General features: G+C 36.9%; 1 protein-coding gene across 4 annotated transcripts in view; it reads right to left on the reverse strand.

Moving 5' to 3' along the window:
* Positions 1-532: 532 nt before the first annotated feature.
* The window catches only part of ndrg3a (ndrg family member 3a), a 46,756-nt gene continuing 26,315 nt past the window's right edge, over positions 533-20,973 (reverse strand). For 2 of the 4 annotated variants that reach the window (XM_052101847.1, XM_052101848.1), the window contains 14 exons: positions 11,835-11,940; positions 11,627-11,747; positions 10,805-10,867; positions 10,492-10,552; positions 8,963-9,049; positions 7,472-7,528; positions 7,290-7,393; positions 7,151-7,216; positions 7,011-7,062; positions 5,705-5,752; positions 5,146-5,181; positions 4,948-4,999; positions 3,030-3,068; positions 533-2,032 (listed from right to left, as the gene is read on the reverse strand). In XM_052101847.1, the coding sequence (XP_051957807.1) occupies positions 1,866-2,032; positions 3,030-3,068; positions 4,948-4,999; positions 5,146-5,181; positions 5,705-5,752; positions 7,011-7,062; positions 7,151-7,216; positions 7,290-7,393; positions 7,472-7,528; positions 8,963-9,049; positions 10,492-10,552; positions 10,805-10,867; positions 11,627-11,747; positions 11,835-11,940 (1,059 nt within the window). In that variant the 3' untranslated portion in view covers positions 533-1,865. Of the gene's footprint in view, positions 2,033-3,029; positions 3,069-4,947; positions 5,000-5,145; positions 5,182-5,704; positions 5,753-7,010; positions 7,063-7,150; positions 7,217-7,289; positions 7,394-7,471; positions 7,529-8,962; positions 9,050-10,491; positions 10,553-10,804; positions 10,868-11,626; positions 11,748-11,834; positions 11,941-20,009; positions 20,309-20,973 lie in introns of those variants that run through there. The other 2 variants (XM_052101850.1, XM_052101849.1) reach the window with 2 other exon arrangements.

The following is a 20,973-nucleotide window of genomic DNA, read 5'->3' on the forward strand; positions in this document are numbered from 1 at the left end:
CAGCATCAACCATAAGGATGCCAGACACGTTACTATAATAGTGTACACCAATTATGACATTTGTTCTTCATCCTCGGTTCTACGTGTTTTCTTGAGTAGGACTTGTGGTGAACAAACCAACATGCAAGTGAAATTTCCTGTGCTGATAGACATTAAAAATCCATATTCATAATGCCTTTAGAATTTACTGTTGTAAAGGTACTCAGTGTGCAAGATGCAGAGCTTTCCATTATAATACAGTGCATTATATGGATCTATACAAAGATTGTATACACATGTGAAAGCAGACAAGCAAACATCAGTCATACATTTAATCTTGTGTATACTTCAGCTTCTAACATTTTCTTGGCACTGTGATATGCACCTTTTAGTATTTTTATGAGGTTCTTAAAATAGTCTAACCACAACCTTAGGATAAGAGTTAATCAATGTGCGATGTACAAAAAAAAAGTACATTTATGGTTGTAAACTTTGTAACTTGATCGTTTTCTGTTTTCTATAAAGTTGAGAAGTTGTCAATATTACAACTTATAAAAAATGCATGAGACACCTTATGCCAGTTTCCATGATATACTGTCACTTTATTTAGTAATTGCGAATCAATGGAGAGTGACTTTATCAGACAAAGTTCAGTCTTACATTTATGTTCATGAAAGCGGTCAATCCATGTGTACATCAATAGATTTGGAATAATTATGTTTAAAAAAACAACAACAAAAAAAAAACAATAGGGAGTGATCATGTAAAATATACAAATGAAAAGCATGATTTTATATGATACCATGTCTAAATATGCAAAGCTACAGATGCTCTGCATATTTAAAAAGTGACAGCATGTTGTAACTGTTAAAAAACACAAAGAAACAAAGATTAAAACAAAAAGAACAAATTATATTTCACTTGTTTAGCCTGATGAGTGATCTGAATTCTTCACAAGGTAATGTTATTTTCTAATAGCTAAAGATGGTTATATGTATTGTTTAATATAAGCCAGTAGAGTTTTTAATACAGGATAAACACAACAAATATTAGTTCTTAAATATTCATTACATTCATGGGTTCACATTAAAGTGGATTCAACAACAGAATATTACTTTTATTTGAAACAGTAAAACAGAGAGATTCAGGACAACAAATGAAACAATATCACAGTGTAGCATGATAAGGGAACAGGAAACCTCACAGTTCACACCATAAAACATACATTTTTATAATTTTTCTTTAAAGGGATAGTTCACTCAAAAATGAAAATTCTATCATCATCTACTCACCCTCATGTTGTTTCAAGCCTGTATGAATTTCTGGCTTCCTTGGGACGCAAAAGAGATTTCAGGCAGAATGTTCAGTCTCAGTCACCATTCAATCTTTTTACATTACAAGTGAATGGTGACTGAGACTGAACATTCTGTTCCACAAAAGATAGAAAGTCATATGGGTTTTGTTTCAGTGAGGGTGAGTAAATGATGACAGAATTTTCATTTTTAGATTAACTATACTTTTATATTAAGGGAGGTTCAAAAAAGCATTTAAAAGGGGTGGAAGAAATAAAAAAGGGAAATTATAAAATGGATCACTAACAATGATGAAGATGAACAGCCTGGTGGAAGACCCTTCAAGTGTTATTATATATTAGTCATTCATTTGTTCTACTTTTATGACTGACAATGTAGCTAGCATATAGTATCATCTGTATATATTCATTATGCATACCTTTAGTATTTAATACATTCAAGCCTCCCCTGCTTAACTTTTGAAGGCTTTAGAAACACAGGAATCTAGGACACAATTAACAGGAGAAGAGGGGTGAAAGGATGGCAGAGATTCACCCAGAGCTCCAGGGGGAGGAGAGGAGTGGCGATGCCTTTTTAGCAGGAGACTTCCATGGTTTGTGGCCTGGCCTGATTGACCAGGGCTCCAGAGTTGGGCCCATCCAGAGGGCTGTTCAGGTTGCGGTTGCGTGAGCCGTCCGAGGATGTGAAGCTGGAGGAGGAGGATCGGGATCGAGACAGACGTGTCATGCCGGCAGCAGGTACTGTGTGTGTGTGTGTGTGTGTGTGTGTGTGTGTGTGTGTGTGTGTGTGTGTGTAGAGAGAGAGAGAGGTGCATTGTTACAAAGTTGTAATTAGAGTTAATTTTCATTTTACAGTACTACAAGTGGCAACAGAAGTCAAAAGACAGAAAGAAAAACGAGAATGCAATCACAAATAATCACAAGTTTGTCTTGTATCCGTCTGCCTATACAAATACAAATGTGCACATACAAGCATTTCTGACTAAATATAAACCAACCAAGCATGTCAACACATACAGTATAAAAGCCATATACAAGCAATAGCAAAAACCACAACATGCCTCAGCTGATTATTAACAAATTAAATTGTACTTAAAAATAAAATGTTCTGAAACATTTTTCAATAAGGTTACATTTGTTAACATTAGTTAATGCATTAGGTAATAACTAATACAAATTTTGAAACAAGACAAATAAATGCTGTAAAAGTATTGTTCATTGTTATATAATGTTAACAAATGGAATTTTATTGTAAAGTGTTACCACATTTTCTTCAATAAAACTTCAATGTCTGAGCCAATATTTAAAATATATATAGGAGCACACATCTTACCAGTGATACATCAATATATTGGCCACGCTGTTTAATTAGCAAAGATATGGCTATGCCCACTTGCCAATTAACAGTAGTGGAATATATATCTATATATTATTCTTTTTTTTTTTTTGATTTTGCAGAAACATCATGTCAATAATTGTTTATTTAATGTATTCATTAAAAAAGTATTTTACGTAAAACATTTGTTTTCAGAATATAATTGTGCATCTGATTTATTGTCATTAAATTGTATTATGTATAAATAAAAACTTTACTGGCAATTGAAAAGCCCATATTGGTCACACACTAAATAATACCATATAAAATATCTACATGCAGATATTTGTAGACACAAGCACAGAAGTGAACCATGCAAACATGTATACACTGAAAATAAGTGTTGGTTCAGATCCCGGGTACCTGATTCAAAGCTCAGATGGCTGAGCAAAACATGAGGAACTGTTTGGTTGAAGGGAGACAGATAAAGAGAGAGTAAGATGTCTGTACAACACAGGTTTTGGTATAAATGTATGCAAATATTTACTAAAAATGTCTTCAATGTTTCAAAGTTTGTTCATTCGACAACAGGCCACATTGAATACTAAGTGTGTACTGGGACAGCTGTTTTGAAATGCAATCTTAAACCACTTAATTGGTACTGCAAATCTTTCGAATGGCTTCTCTGCACAAAGAAGATTTTAAATCGTGAATCATTTTTCTGCAGTGACATATAAGCAGCATTGTTCCTCTGCTGCATTCCTGCTTTACCTATAGAGGGTGTCACAAGGTGATATGACACTCTCATACATCCGTAAGATGAAAGTTTACTACGGTTTTGCGAGTGGTGGTACATTTTGCACACAGAGAGCACATTTTGTGGTCTGCACATTATGCTGGCAGCCGAATTTCTCTTCACACGCAGACAGTCCACAACTTATTGACAGATTTTGCGCATGCACCTGGTGTTGACTATGTGACAAGATTATCACTGAGCAGTGGTAGCACACATAAACTGTATTAAAGGGATCATATCATACACTTGTTTTATTATTTCATTTTTTGCACTGAAGTCCACTTATAGTATTAGGAACACTTTTGCACCCAAACATTTTTCAGTGCTATTTTCCACCCTTTCTCTGACGCTTTTTATTATTAAAAGTACAGCAAAGAAACACACTTCACATGCAAAGAGAGCGTTAACGTCTTTGCATGCGAAATGCATTGCTTTGCTGTACTGTTACTTCTGAGCTGTAGTAGGTTTGCTGTCTTTTTATGATAAAAATAAATTAATTTTAGCATTCAAATTTAGGAAGTGTGCCAAGCACTGGTAATGACTTACATTGTTGGGCTAAAACAGACGCAGTGCAACAAATAAAACAGATTGCGGGTGTCTCGAGGCCTGTTTTAAAGGTTTATTTCCTTTTAAATTGACACAGCAAGTGAAAATTACATTGTTCCATTTTTTGTTATGTTCTGCTAAAGATTTTGTTAATTTTCGGTTTTCATTCCTTGAACCGTTTTTAGTCCCCGTTTTCAATATATTCAATCTGTCTGGTGTCAGTAAGTTGCAGAAGTATGAAATGAGGTGCTTTAGCAACTCAATGTCAATAAATGCTCTTTTTGGACTAGGAAGAACGTTTTGTGTTTTAAAAGTTACAGTATAGTTTCAGTTTGCATAGTACAATGTCCTTTTATCTAAAAACAATCATATGGCCATTTTAAAAAAATATCTGGGGCTATGATGGGAATGAATGTTACAAAGCATTATGCTTTTAAAAGGATACAGCAGTAATTAAGTCTTTGGCCCGTTTCCTGACATGAGGTAAATTCCAGCCCGACTGCCTCAAGGAGAGTGCAACAGCCCAGAAATGAAACAGCAAGTAGCTTTTGAGGGGGTGGAATTGGGTTAGAGAGAGGGTGACTGGCTCTATGTGAGTGATGAGTGCCACATATATTCACACAGAGCATTGGCAGCACACTATAAATGTTTTACTGGAGAGCCAAGTCTGTCAACAAATATTTGTGGAGAACTCATTCAGAGGACATTATCATTTCACGCACGTCTGTAGTTTGGAAGAAAAACGAATCAAAACACCAAGTGTGTGGGAAGCCATGCAGAGCTGTGTGTGTGTAGAATGAAAGAAAGAGAGAGAGAGAGAGAGAGAGAGAGAGAGAGAGGTGTGTGGTGCTGAATTGCTAATTATCATGGTGTCTGAGAAGAACAGATAAACAGATATATGTTTACTGAGGAGACTGACCAAGATTGCTTTGCACGATAAAGACTAATTCACGGGTAAGAAAATTTCAAATATTGAAAGAAACATTTAGATATACTCACTGTATCCCATTCCTTGCACAAAGTATTTGAAGGCTTCGGCCAGCTTTCCAGGCTGTTGGGAGATAAACGATTGTTTAAACCGGTTTACACCATTGTAATAGATTCAGCATCCACAAAGCAGAACAAATGAGGGTTTGGTGAAAATAATAGCAGTGGCACAGGTGTTTAATACCAATAAAATAAAGATAAAAGACTAACCTGAACAACCTGAGGCAAACCACCACAGTCAGCCATCTGTAAAAGAGAGAGAGAGAGAGAGAGAGAGAGAGAGAGAGAGAGAGACAAACAAAATGGAATGGTGCTTGCCTGAACAAAATTCGCTGCCACAATGCAAAGGTATTCTGGGTGATTGCCAGCATGTTGCTATGCTATTGTTAAAGTTTTCTGAATGGTTGCTAACATGTTGCTATGCTGTTGTTAAAGTTTTCTGAATGGTTGCTAGCATGTTGCTGTGTGTTTGCTAGGGTGTTCTGGATGGTTGCTAGGTGGATGTTTGCTGTTTTCCAAATAAGAAAAGCTCACCCCCAAGTCTCTGATATTCTGGTCCCTAAATATGGTTACTCATTCAATGCAAGTCTACAGATTTTTTTTGCTTGGTTTAATGTTCGCCAGACAAACATCATAAGGCTGATTGCTTAATTTGCTTAAAAAGTAAAAATCTCTGCTTAACAAGCCGCATGATTTGAGGTATCATTCACGTCTGTAGAACAAACAGTAAATTAGTTGCACACCTAAGTTTAAAACTTAGTCATCTTACCTTTAGCAGAGTGGTCTTTACTGGATTTAACCTGGAGTTGCATTCAACCTATATTTAAAAGAATTCAACAGACTTTATAAGATACAACAGGGAAAGGTCATGACATTGATCAATATCTTGGTTTGTAGTTATTACATAGGCTGCATTAAAGAATTAATTCACCCAAAAATGAAAATTGAGCTAAGGTATTTTTTTCTTCATTTGTGTTCTGCTGAAGAAAGAAAGTCATATACATCTGGGATGGCAAGACGGTGAGAAATGATGAAAGAATTTTCACTTTCGGGTGAACTAATCCTTTAAGAATCACATGGAGCGATGCAGTATTGCAGTGCTATTTTGACTCAGATCTAAAATGGCAGGTGAGGATGATATATAAACATGTAATACAGCTGTTTGATCTCCATACATAAAATTGATTTAAAGGGCACCTATTATGCCCCTTTTCACAAGATGTAATTTAAATCTTTGGTGTCCCCAGAATGTGTCTGTAAAGTTTCAGCTCAAAATACCCTACAGATAACTTACTATACCATGTTGAAAATGCAAATGTTTGGGTGGGAATAAAAAGGAGCTGTTTTTGTATGTGTGTGTGTGTGTGTGTCTTTAAATGCAAATGAGCTGGTGCTCCCCGCCCCATATCCAAAATAGGGTGGAGTTTTGACATCTCTGCCTCGGATAACTAGACATCATAATCAATATGACTGACAGCGAAAATAGTGGTGTTCAGCCCTATATGTGTGAACCGGATTCAGACACTGATGAGGGAGAGACTCCATCAGAACAACTTTGAGAGATTCCAAATGGTTATTTGATAAATGTATTTTTGTGTTGTAGAGTTTTTTCAGCAGTTTTGCAATGATGAATGAGCGCGCGCGCACACACACACACACACAAATAATGTTACAATGTTCACTATGCGCTATAATGAAACCACTCAAACAAACATGTCCGTCAACAGTCGTGGGCAGGGCCTGAACAAAGTGATGTCGCTTTATACAGAATCTGCGAAAGGCTTGTTCTGAGACGGTGCTTATGTTTAATGGGGATTAAGAAAAAAGGACTGGGTGGATTTTTATCATTATAGGTGGTGATTTACACACTGCCAACACACGTTTATGTTCAAACACCATGTAAAAGGGAATTTTGCATAATAGGTCCCCTTTAAGCAATATACTATATGTAAATAATATAAAACACAGATAAAATATCCATGTTCATGAATGGCTTTCACTGTTAACAGTGAAGGGTGCCACAAAAAAAACAAAAACCAAAAGACACAATTAATGGCTTATATGTGAAAACTCACCACAGCCTCCACAGCAGGGGAGGTATCTCCAACAACCAGCAGAGCAGGGCATCTGTATAGGGACATGTGAAGGTGAAAAACAATGCTCTGAAAATATCAAACCATACCAGAGCTCTGAACAAGTCAAAAGAGAAGCTTACGTCAGCGTGTTCACAGTATTCTCATTGAGACCGGCAACTGGCCTCTCGATTCCAAGGTCATGACGCCTATTAGAAACAAGCAACTTGTATAACTAATTGAATTTAACTACCATAGACAAATTCTTTTTTTTAAACGTACGCATTGTATGAGCCACAGAAGAGGGCCAGGTTGTCCTGGTTGATGTCCTGGGAAATGTGCAGGCGATATGTCTGTATCAGTTCCTGGTTTTCAGTTAGCTCCTCCTAGTTAATCAGAATAACAAATGGTGTTCATTAAGCACTATCAGGTTGGTTGTTGTGTAGAGGGTGGGGTTTACTTACAGTGCTGAAGTGATGAGCCATCACAATGTCCACTAGATTACTTGTCCACCCAGTGATCTGCAGAAAAAGAGTGACTTTAATTTTAGAGAGCAGCTAGAATTTAAATGCCCCCATGATCCAAGGGTGTTTCCTAAGATTTCCAAAGCATTGTTATGTGGTTGCTAAGGTATCCTAAATAGTTGCTAGGGCACTGCTACGTGGTTTCTCAGCTGTTCAAGTCAACAGAGCCTTCCACCAAATCTCTATGATATTCTAGCATTAACCAGATTAAAGTGTTTACCTGTATTACTTCGTCTTAACAACACAGTTTTAAAATTGCATACAATTGCGCCTAATACTGGACCGGGTGTGTTGGATCACGACCCGGCCCCGCCCTCCGCCCTGCCACACACGTAAACAAAAAAACAAAAAACACGTCATATTGGGGTCAGGTGAACCCGAAACCAGCCTAATCATTTGTGGCTTTCTTAAAACCATTTAGTCCAGTGTTTTCCAACCTTATTTTCCATTAGTATCCACACAGGACCATCAGTAAGGCTTAAGTATCCCTTCACAGACACAAAACCAAATGTGTGTACCAAAGGCTAAATATAATTCAACATTATCAATAATATTGTAAAAACCCTGATGTACAAAATGAAAGACATATAAGGCATGAAACACAATTAGAGCAGACAAGTACGGTTAATTATAGGCTACAAGAGACCTTTTTAACATGGTACAAACTATTTTATAATTGGTTTTTCATTATTTTGGTAATTTTGGTAGATACTATACATTATTATTATTACTAGGCCTACATGTTTTGTTTATATGCAAAATTTGTACCATTTACAAGTATTAGCCTTGATATGTAGAACAGGTGCTAAAACGGTTCTGTCTCTTTAAGAGTGCAAATTAACGAGGGTGCAGTCTCACAGTTTTTATTTTCTTTCTCCCCAATTTGGAATGCCCAATTCCTAATGCACCTCATGGTGGCATAGTGACTTGCCTCAATCCGGGTGGTGGAGGACGAATCTCAGTTGCCTCTGCATCTGAGACCGTCAATCCACGGATCTTATCATGGCCGAGGAGACCAAGCACACGTGGATGCTTCACGCCATTCTCCACGGCATCCACGCACATTTACCGAGTCAAATCAAACTTTTACTCTAAAACACAAAATTAAAAGATATCGGTGCTGAAGGTCATATATTAAAAGATTGATCTTGGGATTTTAAGAATAATTGTGATTAATCGGGAAATTGATATTTTTATGCAGCTATAATCCCTATTATTTTGTATTTTGAGTCATAGTAAAATCTCATACTTTTCGCACACCCCCTGACACCTGTATACATACCCCCAGTAGGGAATCACTTGTTTAGTCGATTAGTTGTTCAAGTAATCCACTGAATAGTACATTTTGAAAATATGTACAATCTAACTAGTTTGGATTCCACACAAAAACATTGTATATCTATAATCTCTTTGTTTACATGTATTACTCACCTTAGAAGCAGCCCAGTCCATCCAGCCCTCAGCACAGGGGTCCACGTTAATCAAAACCAGCCCCTCTACCATGGATGGTTGAATCAGCTGCAGAGAGTGAAGGATTTTGTCTTTAATGAGTGACCCATGGATAGGGTGATTTAAAAATGCATGCGGTCACTGCTGAATGCAGCTGGCCAACCTTGGTAGAGGAGCTTTATACAGCTGAACTCACAGCATCTCCCTGAAGCAACCACCAGTGCTGCTGACAGTTACTAACATTAATCTTTCAGTGCACCACATGCACATGTACATACAGAGATGAGGAGAGACAGCACGACAGGAAATGAGACAGGACTCTCAGCAATGAGCAAATTAGAAAAGCACAGAGAAAGAGAGGGATGCATCATGTGTTGTCTTCCATAAAAGAAATGCTGAAAATATCAGGCTTTTGTGAGTGTAGGAGTGTGTCAGAGATATTTAGACGTTGATCGATAGCTTTAGATGTTTGAGGCTGCAGTGCACACTGTATACTAACACAGTTCTTCATTAAGTGTCACAGGGGATGATGCAGTTTTGCCATGCTACTTTAAATCAGCTCTAAAAGGGCAGGTGGTGATAACATAAAAATATGTGATACAACCGTTTGGAAACCCACATGGAAATCCGATAAAAGGCAATATTTGCACCATATTAAACACCTAAAATGCATCCACTATACAATATGTTTGTTCATGTATGACTTTCATTTATATAAAAGTCACATATTAATACATAAAGTGTATGCAACATACATTTGCAACAGAAATGGCCATTTTCAGATATGTAACACATTTTCCCAAATAATAGTTACATTTGAATATGCACATACAGAAAATGTACATACACTCACTGAGCACTTTATTAGGAACACTATGGTACAATAAAGTGCCAACATGGTCTCTGCTGTTCTAGCCCATCCGCCCCAAGGTTTGACGTGTTATGCATTCGGAGATGCTATTCTGTTCACTACAATTATACAGAGTGGTTATCTGAGTTACTGCAGCCTTTCAGTCAGCTCCAAGAAGTCTGGCCATTATCCGTTTACCTCTCTCATTAACAAGGAATTTCCGTCCGCAGAACTGCCACTCACTGGATGTTTTTTTGTTTTCGGCACAATTCTGAGTAAACTCCTGAGACTGTTGTGCATGAAATTCCCAGGAGATCAGCAGTTACAGAAATACTCAAACCAGACCGTCTGGCAGCAACAGTTATGCAGCGGTCGAAATCACTGAGATCACATTTTTCCCCATTCTGATGGTTGATGTGAACATTAGCTCCTGACCTGTATCTGCATGATTGTATGCATTGCACTGCTGCCACACGATTGGCTGATTAGATAAATCGCATAAATGAGTACAGTAGGTGTACAGATGTTCCTAATAAAGGACTCAGTGAGCAAATATGCCCAAATACAAATACAACAAAAATATATTTTTAAAGACAATTTGATTGTGCAATGAAAATTCTAAAATCTAAATGAAAGATGGAAAAAATGTCAGTGAACTCACAGCAAAGCGGCTTAGGATGTAGGCTCCTGCCCCCACACCAATGCCAATCACACTGTTCACCCTGCAAAAGGACACACACACACACACCTAAATATATACTCTGTCACTTACAACAACTGCAGTATTTCATCATTGACCATGCTGCACTCTACAGAGAAATATTTTGATTATTCACTCAAACTGCTATTGTGTACAGTGAATGCGCTGATGCTCATTTCTGTCTTGCAGACAGCATATTCACAGACAGACCTGACTGATTTAGGTGGTAGAGTGTAATTCAGTACTAAAGAACCATTTTGAATCTTATACTCACTTGAGCTGAGTCAGGACTGAGGGCAACATCTCTGCCAGCTCATCCATGGTGGGGTACTGGTACCTGAAGACAAACACAAACAGACAGAAAATGCAAATTTAGGCAAATATGACAATTTTATCACAAGAAAATACAAAACATCACAAGATTTCAATCCAGAAGTACCACAATTGAACACGATTGGCTGATTTCTAAGTGATTGCTGGCATGTAAACTACAAAAATATTTGTCTTAAATCACAATTTTGTCTTGTTTTCCAGTAAAAATATCTAAACATAGTTAAAACAAGATCAATTTACTTAAGAAGCCACAATTTTATAATTGAAGATACAAGTTTATTTTCAAGAGCCTACAATTATAATTTAAATGTTTTTCTTGTTTTAAGCATTAATCAATAAAACTAAATGTAGTAATGTTTATGCTTGAAACAAGAAAGTTTTTTTCCAGTGGTGTATATTAAAATAAACTCAATCCAAGATATATTCTCTATATATCTATTCTAGATCTATTCTACAATTTTGCATCTCAAGTCCATTTATCATGTTTTAAGGATTTTCATATATTCTTCCTAGAAAACAAGACAAAAAAAATGCAAAGAAATTTGCATTGTGATGTTTATGTTCTCATTGGCTGAGGGATGCCACCACTCGTTTCGAAGAACACATACACACCAAAAACAAACTTTGTAAGGTGCCGAGCCAAAAAAACGATACTATCAAAAACAAAAAACTTGCACACTTACTCACTGCTACAACAATCATTTTAATCCAAAACCATGTGGTTAACGTTTCGACTTGTATAACGAGAGATGCCGCCACTCACCCTGCGGGAAAGGGGGGTGCTGCTTCCTGTTGGCCAGGGGCGTCCACATGCACGACAGCAAAATGCTGAGTTATCTCCATCATTTCCTCAAAGTTAAACAGCGTGTTGAAGCAGGACTTGTCTGAAAGATAGCAAACAGTGTCTTCATCACCATACTCCGAGATTATGCAATTATTAATGTGTGTATTATGTAATGTATTTCACGTACGATTAAGGCCAATGTCATGGTAGGTTAGAATGACGGGACGGTTGCCTTTAGGACTGCCTTTCATGGTCACATGGAGTACGCCTTGGGGTGTCTCAATGTCATGCTCCTTTAACAAAGAACAAGTCGGTCAAATGAGCAAATATCAAACTATGAAATCAATCAATTGACCCTTGGTTAAGCTCCGCCCCCCTTGGATTTTGTTGCTTGCTCTGACAAGCTTTGGGAATGAATGGGATAGCGCAGTAAACAGCATGGATAATGGATATGGAATGGATAATATTCTAACGTGGGCTGGAATGAAGAGTGACATTTTAAAGCATATTTATCTGAATTTTTTTGTAAAAGAAATAGTTAAATTACACAGTAATTGAAATCACAACTGATGCAGTCACATGAAAAGTGAAAAAAGCATAATTTAATAGCAAAATCTATTAGTTCAAGTGAACAAAACTGCACATAACATCTCATAACACATAAGTATGATTCTGTGAATGCTTTATTTACTATCGCCTTAACGAAGACCTAAATACATACAATAATTAACATTAAGTTATTAGCTTTAATTAACTTTGGAGAAAATGTAGGTTTCCTCACTGATGCAATTCATTTTCATTTGGGAATGAGGGCTGAAACAGTTTAATCCGTAGCATGCTCTTCTCAAGATTTATTTAAAGATTTTTTTTTTAAATATAGAAGATACAATAATGTTTTTTCTTTAGGTACCTCGTGTCATTATTACAAGTGACCCGGAAACTAAGTTTTTTTTATTGTATTTGATAATTTCTACCTTAAATCAAAAATAAAATTCACCTTAAAACTACACAAACACACATTAATCACATAGAAAAAAGCAAACGCTTGTCAGAGAAATGGCAGACTGCAACAGTTGCTAAGATACTATAGGATTGGTCAGAAACACGTTTAAGGCGGGGCTTAGTGAAGGGTCAATTCCTTTTCTCTACCATGACCATTCCAGTCATTTGTGATTTCTAGACTTTAAAAACTTTTGAAAATCATTCTCAAATTGTTATACTGATAATATAATTTGAAATCTAAAAACAAACTGTATAAAATTTGAAATAAACTGCTATATAAAAGCATTTTCATTTTGAAACCCACTGCATTTACCAAAAGAGAAACTAGAGCACAATAAATTGATGAGACTTTTTTAGTGCCGTTGTGTCCTTAATCTCTCTAGTTCTTTTTTTCTCTGTGGAGGAAGTTTTCTGAGGCATATGACAGCTCCATCCTGGTTCGGTTCAGCCCAGTTGAGTTTGAATCTGTTTGTCTGATTCATTGCAAATAATCTAACATCACTATTGCTTGGGAGCAAGTTTTACTCTACACAAGCAATATCAAGCTGATTACATTTATCAGAGCATAACTAGAAGTGTGTGGGCCCGGAATACATATTCAAGGACTGGAAACTACAGGCTCCTTAAGCAGCCAGGAAATCCTCAACAATTTACAATAATACAGAGTGTATAATGTAACAGCTCGGTTTGAAGAGTGAAGTGCTGGTGCTGTTGTTTTCAGCAATGATGTATTTGTGTAGTAAGTGATATCTCCCATGAGGGACCACAGGCAGATAGTTGCAAGATCAATAGAAAGATCTAGAGGAATCTTAGCCAGCGGGAGGACCAAGCAACTGCAAGCTGAAATCACATTTCAATTATTATGGGTGTGTGCTTTATCATGGGCTGGAAATTAAATATTTTATTGCATGAAACAACAAATAAGGGATAAAATTCTCTAATTTTCTCACCTTCATGCCATTCCAGATGTGTATGATTTTCTTCTGCTAAACACAAATGTTTTAGAAGAATATTTCAGCTCTGTAGGTCCATACAATGCAAGTGAATGGTGACCAGACATATTTCAAGCTCCAAAAATCACATTAAAAGGTCATATAAATGTAATCCATATGACTCCAGTGGTTCAATACATGTTTTCTGAAGAAACATTCAGAATATGAAAGTGGAGATTTATAATGAAAAAGGACTTAAATATTGATCTGTTTCTCATCCACACTTATCATATAGCTTCTAAAGACATAGATTTAACCACTTGAGTCCTATGGATAACTTTTATTCTGCCTTTAAATTCTATTTGATTTTCAAAGTTTTAAATCCAGTTGACTTGCATTGTATGAATTTTAATTTGTATTCTTTAGAAAAAAGTCTTAACAGCTGGGATGGCATGAGGGAGAGTAAATTATGAGAGAATTGTCCTTTTTGGGTAAACTATCGCTTTAAAATAAACAATGCCCTGGCATTCAAATAATAACTGAAGATCTATTAAATAACTAATTCAAACACAATGCATTTCTATAAATTTGTCCAGTGATTCAGTTTAATTGCAAAGATAAACCAGGGGTCTGTTAAGGTCCTGTATGTGGTCTGGGTACAGATGTATAAAATAAGAAGGAAAATATAATTAAAAATATGAAAATATTCATTTATATATTTTAATGAAAGTTATTATAAAATGATCCTCAGGAGAACTATCTTTTGGTTGGCTATAAGTCTGCACAGGGAGTCCCCAGTTTTGTAAAGGTTAAATAGGTCTAGATTAAATTATTCATATTGTATTGAGCTGATCCAAATCCATTGCTTTGATGCTCTAATGCATATACATGTACATAAAGTTTAAAGGATAAAACATACTCTTTTTCCTTTACATTTAACTTCAGTCATCACCATCCAATAGAGTGCAACAGCTTGTTCCGGAAGTAAAAATCCCATACAATTACGGGGAATTAATTTTTAGCAAAAAAGGCCTACAGTGAGCTCCGAGGATGTTAATCAGTGGTATACGCTTTTATCAGCAGTGTTGGGTGTAATCAATTACAAAGTAATTAGTTACTGTAATCTAATTACCTTTTAGTAAAAAAAAAAAAAGTGTGTAGTGTGATTCCATTTAAAATTCTTGTAATCAGATTACAGCTACTTTCAATTAATCAATTTATTTTTCATTACATTATAGGGTTATGCTTATTTCTAATACTGTATATTATTTATGTACAACACATTGTGAAGGAGAAATGTGAGGTGCTGAATGTATGGCTTGTGTGCGTAACAAGGAAGAAATATAGACATTATTTTTCATTGGTTTAATTTGTTAAGTGTTTTTAGTCCCGTTTCCACCTGGTATTACAATGCGTTTCGGGTGAGACACATCGCTGTTTACAACTGGTCACTTTAAATGCGTCTCCTGTGACCACTTGTGTTCAGATTTGGGCGGGTCTCTGTTTCATGACGGCATACATCAATCAATATGTCAATGTGTTACTGCGTGATAGCGTTTACACCACAAATGTGATGTAGACACGTGTGGTTTTGACCACATTCGCTTTCTGGTTTCTGTGATCCGATCACAAACTGTTTCAGACCCCCGTTTAGACCTGTACTTAGGGCTGACCACATGTGGTCGGATCACCCAAAATGCATCTTAATACCAGGTGGAAAAGGGGGCTTAGAAAGCAACTTCAAAGTAAAGTAATTTGTAGTGCGATTACTACTACTAATAAGTAATATGATTACAATGTTATAGAAATATTTTTTGTGGATTACAATGTTTAAGTAATTTACCCAAAAAGGTACAAATTCTCTTAAGTACACAGTCTTGTACTTTTTAAATTATTTTTTTACTTCAAGTCAAAGCTTATAATCTTGTGATTCACCTTGGAACTGGAAGATTTGGTGCATGGCTATGAACTCTTTTATGAAGACTTCTTTGAAATCCCCATGGAACACTTCTGGAACAAAGACAATGCCTAACACACTGCAGCCCTCATGCAGGGACATTTTTAAACCCAGATCTTAAAATTAGCAAAGCTTGCTGTTTCTAACTACTGTATGTGATCTCTTAAACTCAACTGGGCTGAACCGAACCAGGATGGAGCTGTCATATGCCTCAGAAAACGTCCCCCACAGAGAAAGAAGAACTACAGAGATTAAAGACACAATGGCACAAAAAAAGTCTGATCAATTTATTTCACTTTTGAATTTCTTTTTTTTTCCAATTTTGTTCCACTTTTGGTATATGCAGTGGGTTTCAAAATGAAAAAACTTTTATTTTGTAGTTTTTTTTCTAATTTAATACAGTTTGTTTTTAGATTTCAAATTATATTATCAGTATAACAATTTGAGTGGAAGGTAGTTGCTTAAAGTTTTAATGACTGTATGCATTTAAGCTCGGATGGATTCCACAAGTTTGTACAAAACCTGATTATTCAAGTTATCCTGCATTATTTAAGAATGTTCTAAAAAGCATCTTGTGTGTTTCAATGGATGCAAGGACCTTGCATCTGGCCTTATGTACAAAGGTTTAACATAGTCAATGCCACAAATTTGCTAACATTTGATTAGTGACTGAGAAATAGAACAGAATTGTAAACATTTTCAAAATCCCAAAACTTTGATTATATCCAGGTTTAAACAAACTAAATTTGAATTACAGGTTTTTAAAGCAAAATCAGATTTTCAAACCCCATTGTATATGATGTAGGCTTCATTACTCAGATCTGTGTATCAGCAGATGGAGATGCAGTGTCACTTTCAGTTATGTCAATATTTTCGTCACAAGGTCACCAGGCACTATGGCAAGGGAACTAATGTTTGTGTGTGTGAGCCAGCTCCCACTACACCAATAATAGAATGAGTCACAACAGAGGGATGCACACGAGTCCTGCGTTGTCTGAGATAAGAAGAAATTGCTTCAATACTGTCGCTTTTATTGTCAATAAGAGTCACAGTGATTGGCTACTTTTCATTAATATGTTTGGTTTACAATGCTTGATTCATTTTATATAGTATTGAGTCTCTGTGCTAAAACGGGTCAAACAACATTTCTCATTAAGTCCTGGTTGCATTGAAGCACACTGATTGAACAAATGTCTGGTGCATGTCTATAAAATTGGCCTTGTTTGAATATGTTTTCAGCTCTTAGGCACATATATGATTATGGCCAGAGAGTGGCAAAATGTAACAGACTTATCCTGTTCATTGACAAACACACTGCCACTGTGTTTGTGTCTACAGAGTGTGAAACGGTCAGGAAAAAGGGGTCAAATATAAATGAGGCAGAGAGAAGGAGACTAATTCAAAGGGATAAAATAAACAGAGTTGGGTCATGATTCCTGTCTAGGCCAAAAATTCCTCCTGAAAAGACCAGATTACACCAGTAAAATGATTATATTTGCACCCGGGTTCGAATTACGTCAGTTTGTTTAGATGATGTGAATGCTGTTTTCCAAACTCGGGTGCGAACCCACAAACCACGGCCAGTCCGGTTGAAAAGGTGGTCTGGGATATGGTTTATGTGAACTCCAGTACGGTTCGCTGCTGATATTAATGCAATCGCATCAAATCGCAGAAGTGAATCGGTTGTGATGATCCGCTTCTTTGCAGGCTCCCAATTGCAATTATTATGGTATAATGCATTTCTCATACCTGCTTGTCTCCAAATAAATCCCCCTCAGGGAGCAGCTCACATTCTTCACATTCTGAAATGCACCCCCATGCTTGCGGCATTCATCACATCATTGCACATTCAATGCATCCATTGCAGACAAATGCAAGTGTTCTGTTCATGTAAAGTATTGGTGGTAAATCCAAATTGTAAAATTCAACACCGCAAAGCTGAAGTCTTGAGTTGTTGCCTAGTTACAGTGGTAAACAGCTGCCACTTGTACTTACATTGATAATGCAATCAGACCGCGATTCAGACCCAAATAATAGGATGTGAACAGAGATGAGCGGGGGCAAAGAGAGGGGGAGGAAACAAACTCGAACAATTTATGTTTAATTTCAAGTAGGACATGACGGAAGTCAGTAAGAATAATTTCACACTGTAGATTCAAAAGAACCAGCTCATAAAGAGTCATTCATTTGAGAATCAGTGTACACTGGTCACACCGTGTATTTCAAGCTGTAGATTTAAAAGAACCAGCTCATTAGAGTAATTTGTTCAAGCATCGGACTACACTGATCATGCTTTATGTTTCTGATTCACTAAACAGAACCATCTCATAAGAGTCATTTGTTCAGAAATCTGAATAGACGGTTGACACTGTAGATTCAAAAGAAAAGGCTCATTAGAGTAATTCGTTCAGGCATCAGACTGCACTGGTCATGGTTTATGTTTTTAATTCACTAAAAATAACCATCTCATAAGAGTCGTTTGTTTGTAAATTAGATTTCACACATTTCATATTTTTGATTCACTATAAAATAACCATTTCATGAAAGAACCATTTTAGTAATTTGTTTGGGAATCGAACTACACTCGTCATGTTCTATGTTTTTTATTTACTAAAATGAACCATTTTACAAGAATCACTTGTCCGAGAATCGGACTACACTGATCCCACTGTGTATTTACATTTAGATTTATGCATTTGGCAGATGCTTTTATCCAAAGCGACTCACAGTGCACTTATTACAGGGACAATCCCTCCAGAGCAACATGGAGTTAAGTGCCTTGCTCAAGGACACAATGGTGATGGCCGGGGGGTTCGAACCAGCGACCATCTGATTAACAGTTATGTGGTTTAGTCCACTACACCACCACCACTCTATTTCACACTGTAGGTTCGAACGAACTGGCTCATACAAGTAATTTCTTTGAGAATCTGACTCAACTGGTCATGATTTGGTATTGATTCACTAAAAAGAACAGTCTCATAAGTGTCATGTTGTGGAATCGTTCTATACTGGTAGTGCTGTATGCAGCTGTAGATTCAAAAGAACCGGCTCATAAGGTTTATTTTTAAGGAAATCGAACAACACTGGTCATGCTTTATGTTTTTGATTCACTAAAAAGAACCATCTTAAAAAGTCATGAAAAGAGGCAAATTGGCAAAGGTAAATGAGGCTATTTTCTGGAAAGCCTACTCTTAAAAATAATCTGGACCCAATTAAAATTAAACGTGACAGGATTTTCGTGATTGGTTGACATTTGGCATGGGAAAAGCACGTGATTGGGTGGGACAGGACCACACTAAACCCCCCATGGAGCCGGGCCTGCCGGTTGCAATATGGTTGAATATGAGGTTGCATCCTTGTACACAAACATTTAAATATGAAACAAAAAGAAACGGTTTAAAAGGTTGACTGTCTCTCTTGGTAAAGAGTGGCTATGCCAAGGTGAATGAATGACTGCATGGCAAAAGTCTCAGCCCCCCCAATAGAATCAATCACAGAGCACAAACACGGGAGCCATTACACAGCACAAACTTGACGGCAGATCACTACAACACACACACACACACACACAAATCCTAATACACACCACCCATACTAATGCATTCCGTATATTCTCTCTACCACACCCTAACACTAAAGGATTTTTGAAAGTAACTTCAAAACTGCTACAAATGTCCTTGCTTGACCTATTAGTCTGCTTGACTATCATAAAGATGCGTATCATATTTATGAAACATAGGAAAACCTGTTTTATCAGACACAATACATTAACAGCATCCACATATTTTATTTCTAGTAATGTACATATAAAAAGCAATCTTGAATTAAAATTGTTTTATTGGTACATTACTGTAACTATCGGAGCACTTGAGTCCCAGACTGGCTTAATCTGTGTAAGGTAAACAAGTTGAGGCACATGACTCGCATGACTAATGCAAGAAAATAAAAGCTTTGAATCAGAAAGCACACTTTGATGGAATGACACACACAATGTCTTCCTATATACACTGACACACATATCAAAAATGTCACTTTTTAATTTGATCTTAAGAGACGCTTTAAGCTTTCGTATCGTTCCTCTGCAAACATGCTTGATCACACACATACACAAACAATTCTGCTAGAACATTCCCCTGCAGAAGGATATTACTGAAAATACACCAACAGATTGTCGGGAATCAGTCTGTCAGCTGTCAATGGTAGCATGTTATCTTTCTTACATACATTCACACACACATACATACATACATACATACATACATACATACATACATACATACATACATACATACATACATACATACATACATACATACATACATACATACATACATACATACATACATACATACATACATACATACATACATACATACATACATACATACATACATACATACATACATACATACATACATACATACATACATACATACATACATACACACACCCACACACACACACTCACCACTGCATCTCCAATGCATGCATTCTGCTCCACATCCAATACGGTTGACATGTTTCCACGCACAAGACACTGACAGCTTCAGAGAGGAGAGCAGAGGAGATTGGAGGATCCAGAGGATAAATACAGAGTGGCAGAAGGAAGGATGGAGGAAAAAGGACAGGGAGAGCAGTAGCTAGGCAGACATCCAACAGGGAGGGGAGACAGAGAGAGAGTGAGATAAATGAATAGAGTAGGTATGCTCTGAATCAGAGAGAGAGGGAGGGAGGGGGAGAGAGAGAGAGAGATGGCTGAGATGCAGAGAGAGTGAGGCAGGGAAAGGAGTGACTGCGGTTTGCGCTGTACAAGCTGCGCTTGCTCATGCATACGTCACTGCTGAAAAGGCTTCCTCTGATTGGACATGGGAAAGTCAGGTGGACAGCAGATAGCAGAAGCAGGGATGAGAGAGGTGGGGTGGAGACAGAAAGGGCAAGGATGGAATGATGCTGCTGACTGCACTTTATATATGTTTTTATTTTGGGTGGGGTCAACTAGTTCACTGCTTTAAATTCAGATACAGTTTGATAAACCAACACCCATTGCCTTAAGGAGATGCAAAGTTTGACCTACCAAATAAATTGATTTGATTAAGCATGCTGAACGTTTAATGTTTTTGAGACATTAACGACACTACATCTGAAATTAGCATAATTAATTATGATTCAAAGTAATGCCTAGCATCATCCAATCACTGCCAATCATGTTAAAATAAAATTATACATTATAAATTCTGAATCTATTTACTGATTACCATTGTTCAATATCTGCAAAACATGCAGAGTTATTCAAACATCATCTGCAGCCTGAAATTTAACTTTGGTAGGAAGTTTGTATTGAATGCACTTTGCTGCATAGAGAGCTATAGGATGCTCCCTTGCTCCCCATTTGTTGAATGACTTAACCTCCAGTGTGCTGTCTGCCTGAACTG

The sequence above is a fragment of the Xyrauchen texanus genome, chromosome 32 (assembly GCF_025860055.1).
Source record: "Xyrauchen texanus isolate HMW12.3.18 chromosome 32, RBS_HiC_50CHRs, whole genome shotgun sequence".
In the NCBI taxonomy this organism is placed as follows: Eukaryota; Metazoa; Chordata; class Actinopteri; order Cypriniformes; family Catostomidae; genus Xyrauchen; species Xyrauchen texanus.